Genomic DNA, 12,326 nt, shown 5'->3' on the forward strand with positions numbered 1-12,326 from the left:
TGTTAATTGCAAATGTAGTCTGAAACTACAGTACGAGGCAAGATTAATACTATTTTTGTAAGGGATAAGTTAACTGAATACTAGTAAAACAGGTGATATTTTGGGTTGGTGTTTGACCAAGGATGTAAAACAACAGTGTAATCAAGAATAAGTTCTAAAACTCTAATAGACAATTCCAGTTATTTGAACAGCTTTGCTTTATTTCTTGTGCCAAGAGCTGCAAACAAAAAGACATGCTTTAGACCTTTGCAGTATCATTGCAAGGAGGAATTAATTCTGGGGCAAGCTGAAAGGGTAACCTATTCAACAGAACTGGATTATTCTAAATGCAGTAATACAGCTAGAGTTGATGACTTACGGAAAGAGCAGTAACATTGATAGAACTCATTGTGTAGTCGATGTTAGTGCAGCAGACTGGTCTAACGAGTGTATTTAGTTTGTGAACAGACTATGATAATTTGAAGGGCATCAGCATCCTCACATTATAAACTGCTTTCTGCATTTGATGTGGTTGTAAATTTGTAGACCTCTAAGCCAAGCTGTTTCTTTGCTTTTCTTGCATCAGGGTTCCCTGTATGTTTATAGAATGTTAGTAATGAAGAACTTTTCTTTTTTGGACAAGTTTGTCCTGAAATATTTCCCTGGTCAGCTGACCGCTAAAAGAAGCGAGTGAATCCAGGAGCAATAAATTGGTGCTCTGTTTTCAAACTTGGTTGCACTTTTTCCTGATTGGAGTTCTCATATAGTTGATTTTAAGTTATGTCTTTGGTTTTTAGAAAGAAGTTTAGATGCTTCAGAGGGAGAAAGTTACTGTCACGAGTTACATTTTTTGAAAGAGAAGATTAAAGATTTGTATTGTTACAAAGTGAGCAAGCGGAATTTTGGGTTCTGGATGCTTGGATTAAGAATAAGAATGGAAGAAACATCCTGTAGGTACAGACTAGTGATGCATTTAGTCCAGTATTATGACAGCAGTTGTAGAAGGTACTATGCAGAGTAAAGGCTGATGATCATCTGTCATCCATTCCCTTCCAGCATCTGTGATTCTCAAACAGAATGTTCAGAGAGTAGATGCATTCCTGTTCCCTTTGGTGTCATGTCTGTGGACCTCATGTCCAAGAATTTGTTTAAATCCCATGAGTTCCCTCCCATGATATGTAAGCAACGAGTACTTTTCTTCATCTGTTTTAAGCTGATCTCCTAGTAGTTTGAATGAATGCCTCCTACTATCGTGGGATGTGGTGAATAACCGCTCTGTTCATGGTATCTGCTGGCCTTTGTGGCCTTCATGAAAAAATCTGGATCACCCTTACTCCTCCAAATTGAAGAACCCAAGATTTAGGCTCTGCTCATAGGCAACTGCTCTGTCCCCTTAATCAGTTGAGTTGCCCTTCTCTGCCTTTTCTAACTGCTGTAAGTCCTTGAGTTATGGAAGCCAGAAGTTGTAAGTAGACACAATGTTTGTTTAAAAGGTACTTAATTTTGTACATTTTTGCCACTTCCATCTGGATCAAAATCACTTAGGAAGTGATCATAAAGGAAGCAGATAATAGCAAGCTGGGCTTGTTTCAAATAACACATTCATGTCTAAAGCTTTAGACATGGTAACTGCAGTTACTTGACTGAACTGCTTGTAAGTTGTGTAGAGAAGTACAGATTTCATGCAAGAATATGATCAAGATCCAGTATGATCGAAGGTTTGTGGCATTGTTTTTAAAGTTTGTCTTAATTTGCAGGCTTTTGACTGCTTAAAAGATATTCTTCAAATTTCACAGATTATTCTGCTGTAATGTTAGATTGATAAGTGGCAGTTCAACACCAACATCCACCTCTATCAATAAAAGACACTTCAAATTTATTCCCCCCGCCCCGAGTTCACTACAGAATCGAAGTTTAAGCAGTTTTAAATTTCTTTTTATTTTAAACAGATCCAGAAAACAATTAAAAAGACAGCTCGCAGAGAGCAACTGATGCGAGAAGAGGCTGAGCAGAAGCGTTTAAAGACTGTCCTAGAGCTACAGTTTATTTTGGACAAGTTGGGTGATGACGAAGTGCGCAACGACTTGAAACAAGGATCAAATGGAGTACCAGTGCTGACAGAGGAGGAACTGACAATGCTGGATGAGTTTTACAAGCTAGTGTACCCTGAACGAGACATGAACATGAGGTAGGCTTACAGTAAAGTACCTTTCTTTATAATTGTCAGTCAGTTAACAATGTATTTGTACTGTGGTAATTTAGAGACTTGGTAAGAAACTAACTCTTACAAATTATTTTTTGTAAGGTTGAATGAGCAGTATGAGCAAGCATCTGTTCACCTGTGGGACTTACTGGAAGGGAAGGAAAAACCAATTTGTGGAACAACCTGTAAGTATAGTCTCTGTATTAAGAGATAGCACACTGAATTTGTGCTTGAACTAAAATACAATGTCTGATGTAAGAGAACTTTGGTAGTTGATAATCTTTGCGAGTTTTTAGAGTAGCTACATTTTTCAGACCTTAGCTGGACTATAACAGAATAACTTATAACTGAAGTGTGAAGTTACTGTGTGGTGTTTTTTGTGGTGGGTTTTTTGGTTTTTTGTTTTTGTTTGTTTGTTTGGTTTTTTGGGGTTTTTTTGGTTTGTTTTTTTTTTTTTTTAACTGATGCAGCATTACTCAGTATTTAAGCTTAGTCCATTCCTGGTATTTCAGCAGTATTCTGCTGCTGTTGGTGCTTAGTAGCAATTCTTTGTTTTCTGGAAAAGTGTGTGTGAACGAGGAGCTTTGTCAATAATATGACCTAATACATAAACTGTCATGGCCTTATTTAGTGTGATGTGCTGCTCCCCTTTGTCTCCTGCAAAAAGCATTCTGGTTTTGCCCTATTTTGATTGATTAACCCTGTGAATCAGGGCGTGATCATGCAGATGGACTGCTTTCTTGCAGAAATGTAAACTTTCACAAATACATAGCTTCTAACATTAGACCTTAAGAAAATGGCTCTGCTAGGCAGTTGTCTGTTTCTTGTATCTCAGGGAATTATTGAAGTCTCTTAATTGGAAATCAATAGGAAAGTTTTAGGGAAGGTAATCCTTTTTTGTAGGTAAAATGGCTAACAACTTTCCCCCTTTTTAAAAAAAATCAATTATCCTTATTATATTAGAGTAATATTGAGCTGTTGAAAGAGTTTTTTGTGCTCTGTTCATAGAAAGGGAAACAATAGTATTGCAATTGTTACCTAACCTGCTTTACTGAGGAATGATACACAGGAGATTGTAATATACTGTGGCCTTAATGGTAATGAGATTTTCCTTGTTTGTGGCAGAACATCAAGTTGTTTATATTGTTGAAATCAAATTTTGTGAGGCGGTACCAGTATTTTTTTAATTAATATTTGTCCTGCAAGAACTCCAGTCTGAAATGGTTGTGATGTTAGGTCTTTGTGAGAGACCAAAGATACGTACCACATATTTTTCTCATGAAGAGATGGAGGAAGGAGAAGGTATGGGGATAGTTTTCAGAAGAGAGATGGTGTATGTTCCTTGGAGACCTAGGCATTCTCTTACTGGATGAAGTTGGGCTGGGTATTGTTTCTGGATCTTGGGATGAACTTTTAGTGATGTCATTGGCAGCCATTGCTGGTTCACTTTGTCTTTACAATGGGAATGGATGTTAATGTGTTTGTGTGCTCTTCTCTGTATGTATTGGTTCATACAGTGATTATCACTTGCCGGATGTGCATTGTGAATCTTCCATTTTGAGTATATTGGGTTTTGTTGGCCTAGACAGTCAGTAATGCTGCCTTGACAGTGTGGCTGATTTGTTTTTTAATTAGGAAATTACAAATAAATCAGTTACAGTTGAAACTTCAGTGAGTTTCTAAAACTTTCCAAACTGAAAACTAAGCAACCAGAGATTTTTGAAATAGCAGGAATAAAACTATGGTAATTACATTCATAAACTTTACCTCACTTTGAAGTGTTTCGTGAATCTTCTGAAGAGTATTACATACTCTTAAGATTCTCCTTGCCCTTCAGATTTTTCTGAACGGAAGTGGATTATTTATTGGTTTATTTAGTATGACGTAGTAAGACAGAAGAAATTCTGTAACAGTCATGTCCGTGGACTAGCTTAGGGCAGCAACATCTTCCCAGCGAAAGGGTAATAAATTTTATGTGGGATCTTTGGGAAGGAAGGTAAAGATGATTAGGATTGAGTTACTGTTCATCTTTAACTTCCATTTTCCTAGATAAAGCGCTGAAGGAGATTGTTGAACGTATTCTTCAAACTAGTTACTTTGATAGCACCCATAACCATCAGAATGGGTTATGTGAGGAAGAAGAGGCAGCACCTGCACCTGCAGTAGAAGACGCTGTAGCAGAAGCTGGTAAGAATATGAAGATGCCTTGTGACTATCATATTTGTGTTGTACTGTCTTGTCTCTTTGGATTCATCAGAATGATTAAATCGCAAATGTAGTTTTAAGTGCAGAAAACACCTCTCTCTGAATTCTTGAGGTGTACTAGTGTTTTGAATAGAAATTGGTAGAATAGAAATAGGTAATCAGGTATACATCTGGCCAGGCAGCGTATATAGAGGCAGTCAGCCGTTCATTCAGCCCTGCTCCGAGCCATGAGGAAACAAAAGCAGAGCGGTGTTCTGGAAGAATTCTGTAAGGTTGACTCTTGCCAGCTACTTCTTTGGAGAGACTGTAATCCTTTTTAATGATCACATCATAAATGTCTTCCCTCATGTGCAAGGAAGGGCTTACTGTTCTAACTGTGGAGCATCAGCTGAATGAAGGAACAAAGTCACTTAGTACTGTTTTTGAACAGATACTTCAGCATTTGTCTGTCCAGTATGTCACTTGCTGAAATAAGAACCCAGGCTAGCAAATTATTTAGAAGCAGGTTTATGCAAATGAAAATCATTGCCAACATCTCTTTCCTATTTTGTTTTCCTGTAGAACTTCTCATTATAATTTATAAACAAAATTTTGTTTGTCTGTAGTATTAAAATGATCAAAGATTGAGGTTGTGGTTGCCTGAGGCTTTTCCCTTTTTCAAAGGTTCCTACCAGTTTAATTGTTTCTTAGAAGGGGAGAATTTTTGAAGCAAAGAGTATGCTTACATACTTAAGAAACTCAAGAATATGGTACCAAACTTTAAAATTCATGACCTTTTTCCCCTTTTGAATATGTTGTGGAGAAAATTGGAATTTGGGGTAGCTGAACATTACTCTTCATAGCAAGAATGTAATGTGATTATTTTTCCTTTTAAATCCAAAACTCTGAGAGTCTTTGTTATTCCTGACATTCTTGTTTTCTTCATTCTGAACACAAGTTTCTTCTTCATTTACCCTGTAACATTAGGTTTGTTTCTGAACCCAGCAGATACTTAACTGTACAAGTCAGCGATATTGAGGCTCTAATTTCAGATCTAATAAAAATCCCATCCCCTTGAAGATTTGTGACAAGGCGACTCCTTCCTTAATGTATAGCAAGCTTCTAATATTAGGTACTAATTTCACTCAGGAGTAAATGTGTGTCTGTTCATTCTTATACCTAGCTGTACTTCCTGTGTATTAATAGTCCAGAACACTACTTTAAAGTATATGCATTTGATAAATGACTACTGCAAAAATGCATCAGACTTCTTCAAAATTCCACTTCATTGGGGAGGATTTTTTCATCTAACTCTCTATCTTCTAGGTCTGTAACGTGGGGTTTTTTTCACAAAAATGGTACATTTTTCTTACAGAACCTGATCCAGCGGAAGAATTTACTGAACCAACTGAAGTTGAATCAACTGAGGTATTAATCACTGGAAAGATTGTCATTTTGTATAGCTTTAATGCCACTTACTTTTACTTTCATACCCTTTCTTATTTTTATTTTAGTATGTAAACAGACAATTCATGGCAGAGACTCAGTTCAGCAGTAGTGAGAAGGAACAGGTAGATGAGTGGACAGTTGAAACGGTTGAGGTAAGATCTTGTGTACTGCAGGTAAAATTGCAATCCCTGTTTCCGCTGACTCGCAATTCATGATAGGTTTTAGTATTGCACCTTTTCTCCCCCAATATATATATCAAAATACATATATTTAAGTAGGCTTCGACTCACTACTCATTCTTCAGTGACATATTTAGCTCAGGAGTACCTAAAATAAACACTATGCAGTCTGGCTAAGTTTGCAGAGAACTTGCTTTTGTTCAATAGTGGCTTGCTTGGGAAAACGGGACATAAAAGTCTTTGGCTTAAAAAGACTTAAAAGATATATTTTTTTAAGACTCTCTTTCTTTGAGAACTTTGCTGCAAATGTAGAACTTAAGTTTATCTACACAGCTGCTGACAGCATGGCATAGTTGTGCGTTTCATTGAGCAGTTCCATGGAGAGGGAGCTGAAAATAAGTATCTCAATCTGCTCCAGCTTGCATATGCACGTAATTTGATGTTAAAATATGCTTGTATGTACATCTCCGCTTTCAAGAACTGTAGTTCTTCGAGTATTTAAGTTGTTACTACTTTGCAGTTGAGTGGTTGTTCACTTGTGATGTTTGTGCTGCATTGCTATTCGGACCCATTCCCAGTTTAGTAATTTAGATGCTGGACTTAACTACATGTGCAAGTCCATCATTTTATTATACTAGAATTTGTGTTCTTCACGTACTGGAAAGGACAAGTCACATGGAGTCATTCAAATGTTTGGCATGTTGGAACTTGGGTTGTATCCATCTGTTAGGAACAGGTATGAGCAGCATCTTTCAGGTGCTGGAGACAATTTTTGATTTATTTTAGCCTTCTGCAGCAGGCAATTACACATGGTCAATTTTTTATACTCTTCCTTGGTGTCTTCAGCCTCTTAAGTGTAGGAGTGGAGTAAGTGTTCATCATCTCTTCAAGTCGTGAAAAAGAGAGCAGCCATTTTGATCTGATTATCGAATCTGCCTGATTTTGCATTCAGTCTGGCTGAAACTGGTATCTTGCAGTGTTGAAGATCGCTAAGAGATTTAACAATACTTGGGATGGGTGTGAGGCTTCTAGAACTAACTAGGCAACTTTGCCATTTGTGTGAATGATTTTTGTAGTATCTTGTCATAGTATTCCATTCCCTTACTTAAAAACCCCTGAAATATCACTGCCATTGAATGTGATTTAAGAAATCTCTTAAGAAACCCTCTAAAAACATGTTAAAGTCATGTTTGATTGGGGTATTCTTATAAGACACAGTGTTTTAAAGTTAATACTTGATTGGCTTCAATCTGTGTTCAGTTATGTACAAGTTACATCCGTGTTTCTACCAAGTGTCCAGACTAGCTTAGAGGTTCAGTTCTCTGTAGCTCTTAATACAAGTAGTATGGATGAAGACATAAGAGTATAGGAGATGTCCTTATGATTGAAGCCAGTTGTGCTTCCCTCTGTTCTTAAACTGTAAGGCTGTATTGCACAGTTGAAAACTCAGACACTTCCTCATGGGAATAATAATAATATGTGGTAACTGTGTTAGTATGGTAAAAGAATTCAGGTTGTAGTTTTGTATCAGACTGATTGCAGAAACTCCTAATTTTCCACACATCTTTACTAGTCAGCTAAATCCGGATTACATCAGCTTTGTTTTCATAGAACAATGCAACACGAAGAATAGATACTTCAGTTGTCCTTTCTGTCCCAATTTCTTGAACTCTGTACAAATGAGCAGTTTAGAAAAACTTAGAGTTGAAGCCTGCTTCTTCATAATTAAGAACCTTACATTCTCAGATTTAACACAGAAAGGGGAAATTGAGAATAACTGTCTTTGAAATGACTCTTGCTGTTCTTACTGGCACCAAAATCCCATTTCTCATGGGAGTGCAACTCAGTTGTCTTTAGGGAAGGTGATGATACACATTATATAGAGCCTCTGTGCTCTTCAGCTCAAGGTAGTTGTGGCATTAGTATGGTAAGAGCTGTGAATGATAGCTGTTAATTTTGGAAGCTGATAGTATTCTAAAAGAGAACATTTACGCAGAAGATTTCTGTGATTGTTTATGAAGAGGAAGGCTATCGCAAACTCGTTTTCAGTAACCCTCAAGTAGATGCGATACATTCAATATTTCTGTGGTATGGTATGTTTCTAGTTTGAGAAGTGATGGTGTCTCACAATGACATTTTTGCAGGGGCCTTCCATAAGTTATAAAGTCAAGAATTTGCTTGTGAATTTTCAAAGTGTATTTGAGTTTGGATTCAGTGATGTTTTAATTTTGGTGAAGATGACCTTCATTGGTAAAAGTGGGGGGGTTGCTTCTGGGGTTTTTTTGTTGTTGTTTTTTGTTTGATTGATTTTTTTTTTTTTTTTTTTTTTTTGTTAACTTCCTTTGTAATAAGTACCTGAATCTGAATCTGCTTGTATAGAAAGTTCTCTGTGTCTTAGGTTATGGAACTTTGGATGGATGGATGTGTATTTTGTGTAGAATTGGAAACTGTTCTGTGACTGCCAGAAAACAAGTTCATTCTGGTTGGTTTGTGGTCTCATTAAACTTCTGGTTTTACCTCTCCTCCTTTCCTCCTTCTTTGCCCCCTGGCCTTCTATACCCTGTCATTCTCCTCTGATTGTGTCTGGGCAGCTCTGCCTACTGAGAAGGTCAAGGGGTAGGGTGTCAGGAAGCAGGGTGTCAGAAGGTGAGCATGCAATTTGATGAGTCAAATACTGTTCTGCAGAGAGGTTCAGCTCCCCTAAAAGAAAAGTTTCACCTTGCTACTGTGCCCCCAAGAATGAATGGAGATGTATGGTTGGGTAATAATTTGCTTTTTGAATAGTGGTCCTTGAGTAGTCACTGTACTTTTTCATGCAGCAAACTGTTAGAAAGCTGTTAACTTTAGAACTACATCCTGTCCATTGGCAACTTGATACACCAAACTTGAAATTTTTTTTTAGTAGTTTCATTCTACTGTGATTATAATAGGTCAAAGTACCTGGTAGTGATAATAAGACAAAAGGAATAGGCCCTAAACAGTTCCTTTTGACATTAAAAAAGGGGGGTTGAAAAAGACAATGTAAAATATTAAACACTGCCTGAAGTTAGTACTGTACTGTTTGTGGAAAAAGGAAAACATTTGATAAAATTTTGTCCCTGTTCTGTGTTCTTGATTATTCCATCAACTTGTTTTTCTTGAAGATACTGAATTGTTATGAATGACTTGAACTTCTTAAGTTGAGTGATAGTACTCAAGTAATTGAGAACATTTTTGGTAATAATTATGTAGATAAGTTGCTGCTGGTATTACCTCTCAAGTTTCACCTAGTCGTCTGGCTTGCTTTTTTTTCTTTAATTTTAAAACTTTGTCACGTGCAAGAGGTCTGTATATGTGCTCTAAATAACATTTTCAGAAAAAAATTTTTTCCACTCACGGGGCTTAATTCTTAATTTGGAAACAGTCCATAATTTGAAGTTTGGGGACTGTGTAATACAGCAGAGCAGTTGTGCTTGTTTTCCAGTGTGGACAGCCTTAGGGTGTAATTCCATGGGAATTGTCAAATTGCTTCTCTTTGGATGGCTAATAGTGGAGATTTGGGTCTGAAGGGAATCTTGAAGAGGAATGTTGGTTGTGGTTGCTTTTTAGTTTTGTTTAGAGATCTTTTGTTTCTGTTACAGATGGCTAGGGATTTGGTCATGGAAAGAGTCATTGGCGTTTGAGAGGCAATTCCATGCTCTGAATGTCACATACAAACAATGTTTGTAAATTTGAGCAAGGAGTAGGCATACTGGAAAATGCTGTAGGTTTCTTTGAGAAATTAAAAAAAAAAATTACAGGCATTGAGCGTGGATATTGGGAGTTCAAGTTTAAAGTTCAGACCTGTGATTATAGAACTGGTCTAGAATAGGACTGTTTTGTCACTTGTCATGACTGCTGTTCAAAAATCTGTCTTCTGCAGTTCTAATTAGAAACCAGATATTTTACATAAATATTTTGAATTTTCAGGTGCATGTATGCTAGTTTATATCCTGTGCAACTGTAAGTTTAAGGCTTACCTGTTTATCTGGAAGATATTAATAATTAAAAGCTCATGGGAATAGAGAAGCAACAGACAAGTTATTGACAATGATCTTTCTAAAGGACAGTTGTTGACATGAATGCAAACTGAAAATGGCACTTCTGTATTACGGGAGTAGCCTAAAGACCAAAACTGGTTAGGAGCATTGAAAGTACTGCTTTGTGCAGCTTGACCATCCTTTTAACAATCTGTTTTCAAGCTATTTGATGATGGATGTTCTTAGATGCTTGTGTTCAAGTTTTCTGGTTGCTCTGCTGTCTTTGATAAGGTGGTATTTGAAAGCATGTTGCCATTCATCATACCTTTGTTTACATGTGCCATATTGGAATATGTCTAGTAAATCTGAGCTTTCTTGCCCACTATGAATTGTGCTTCTGCTTCTGGGCTTCTGGTGTCCCGCAATGCTGCCTGCTGTTTTCTGAGATCATAAATCAGCTAGCTAGGATAGCACTTGGGTCTAGACGTGGCTATAAAAATTTAAAATTTTGAAGCCTTAAGAAAGACCCCAAACTTCTGACTCTACTTACATTTACCAAAAAGGTATGAGAAAATAATTGTTCTTCATCTGTGCATATTTCTGAAACTTACACTTCCCTGACTTTCTTTAAATTGCCAAATGTTGATAAATTGCTGTCTCAAATCCGGCTGTAAAAAAAATCCCCATAGTATTGAACAAAGTTTTTGTTCGCACTGTTCTTAATGGGGAATAGAGTATAGATAGAAAGAAAATAGAGCACAGCCTGAACTTTCTGATCCTGTGAAGTGCTCAGATCAGTAGCTGGCTACCAGTATTGGCATGACTGTAGGAGGACGTAGTGTCTGTCTTCAAGAATGCTTTAGTAATTACGTCCATAATGAATTAGGCAATAGCCATAAATTTCAAGAACTACTGAGTCGCTTCTGTGCAGTGTTACCTTAAGCTGAAATTTCAGCTGGTTGCTTGTTTCTTGTTAGGTTGTAAATTCGCTGCAGCAACAGACACAAGCTACATCTCCTCCAGTTCCTGAACCTCACACGCTCACTACTGTGGCTCAAGCAGATCCTCTTGTTAGAAGACAGCGAGTACAGGACCTTATGGCGCAGATGCAGGGCCCATATAACTTCATGCAGGTATGATGGTCCCACTGTACTGTGAAGCTAGAACCGAAGAAACAAAATAGCACTTTCTGGCTGTTAGTCACGATTTAAAGAGCCTGCTGCAGTTTATTTGAAAGTTAACTACGGTCTTGCAAACCGTATAGTGCTGTATGGCAAGGTCTCATCCAAGGCCTGCAAACCTGTATTGCTGTCAAAGTACAGTTAGAATGTTACTTAGCTTTTCAGTCCTTGTTTGTACTATAACCTACAGAGAAGGCAGAAAGTTGTGCATCACGGGGTGCCATTAGTGTATCCTGCTTAAGTGAGACCAGCTGTAAAATATCCCTTCTGTAAGCTAGTTCTAAATTTTGTGTTACGAAAAACTTCTACAATGCATGAAGAGAATACTTTTTGGGTAGCTTCTTGAAGGCTCTCTTTTAACCCCTAAAGTTAGAACAACTAGAAAAGCTTTGGGAGATAGCGCAGTACATCAGAAAAAGCCTCTCCTCCTCCTCCACAGAGTAGACACCTTGGTAACAAATGAGGCATACACTTCTTGCGTTCCTTTTTTTCTTTCTTCCTACAAAGTGCTAATTTAGGATAAGGAATAAAGAATAGTTTGCCACCTATTCTGTCTGGCTATTAAAATCTCCCTTCAGTTATCTTTTTGTCAGGTAAGTCCTGATTTGTATGCATGGACTGAATTTAATTGATTTAAATGTATGGTAAAACCAGCAGTTGTGTAACTGTGGACTAAGCTTCCTTTATTGTGACCTGGTCATTTCTGTATTCTGAATGTTAATATTTTTAAAATACAGTAAATTTGATTTGATTTTTTTATTTTTATTTTTGTTCTAGGACTCTATGCTGGAGTTTGAGAACCAAACACTTGATCCTGCCATTGTATCTGCACAGCCCATGAATCCAGCACAAAATTTGGATATGCCACAAATGGTTTGCCCTCCAGGTTTGTAATGGTAAATCCTAAACATAAATATTGGGGAAGCCTGCAAGTCATCTGTTAGAAATGCTTTAGTTACTGCTACATAGTAAAAGGGTCATCACAAGTAATAATATAGTACTGTTCAAGTGTGTTTTTCTTAGAACTACGATTGTACTTTTGAAGCATACTATTTGTAGACTTCAGATTCATACTTGGTTCTAGGTTTTGCTTGCAATTGTGGAACATTTTAAACTTATGAATGGGCAAAATGTAGTTTTGCTTAGTCTTTTG

The 12,326-nt window shown here is 37.2% G+C and overlaps 1 protein-coding gene across 3 annotated transcripts in view; it reads left to right on the plus strand.

Moving 5' to 3' along the window:
• Positions 1 to 12,326, plus strand: part of CAPRIN1 (cell cycle associated protein 1) — a 40,543-nt gene that overhangs the window by 12,727 nt on the left and 15,490 nt on the right. For 2 of the 3 annotated variants that reach the window (XM_030038356.2, XM_030038358.2), the window contains 7 exons: positions 1,929 to 2,167; positions 2,285 to 2,367; positions 4,232 to 4,369; positions 5,742 to 5,794; positions 5,881 to 5,967; positions 10,970 to 11,125; positions 11,951 to 12,059. In XM_030038356.2, the coding sequence (XP_029894216.1) occupies positions 1,929 to 2,167; positions 2,285 to 2,367; positions 4,232 to 4,369; positions 5,742 to 5,794; positions 5,881 to 5,967; positions 10,970 to 11,125; positions 11,951 to 12,059 (865 nt within the window). The remainder of the gene's footprint in view (positions 1 to 1,928; positions 2,168 to 2,284; positions 2,368 to 4,231; positions 4,370 to 5,741; positions 5,795 to 5,880; positions 5,968 to 10,969; positions 11,126 to 11,950; positions 12,060 to 12,326) is intronic. The other variant, XM_030038357.2, reaches the window with a different exon arrangement.

The sequence above is a fragment of the Aquila chrysaetos genome, chromosome 16 (genome assembly GCF_900496995.4).
Source record: "Aquila chrysaetos chrysaetos chromosome 16, bAquChr1.4, whole genome shotgun sequence".
Classification (NCBI taxonomy): Eukaryota; Metazoa; Chordata; class Aves; order Accipitriformes; family Accipitridae; genus Aquila; species Aquila chrysaetos.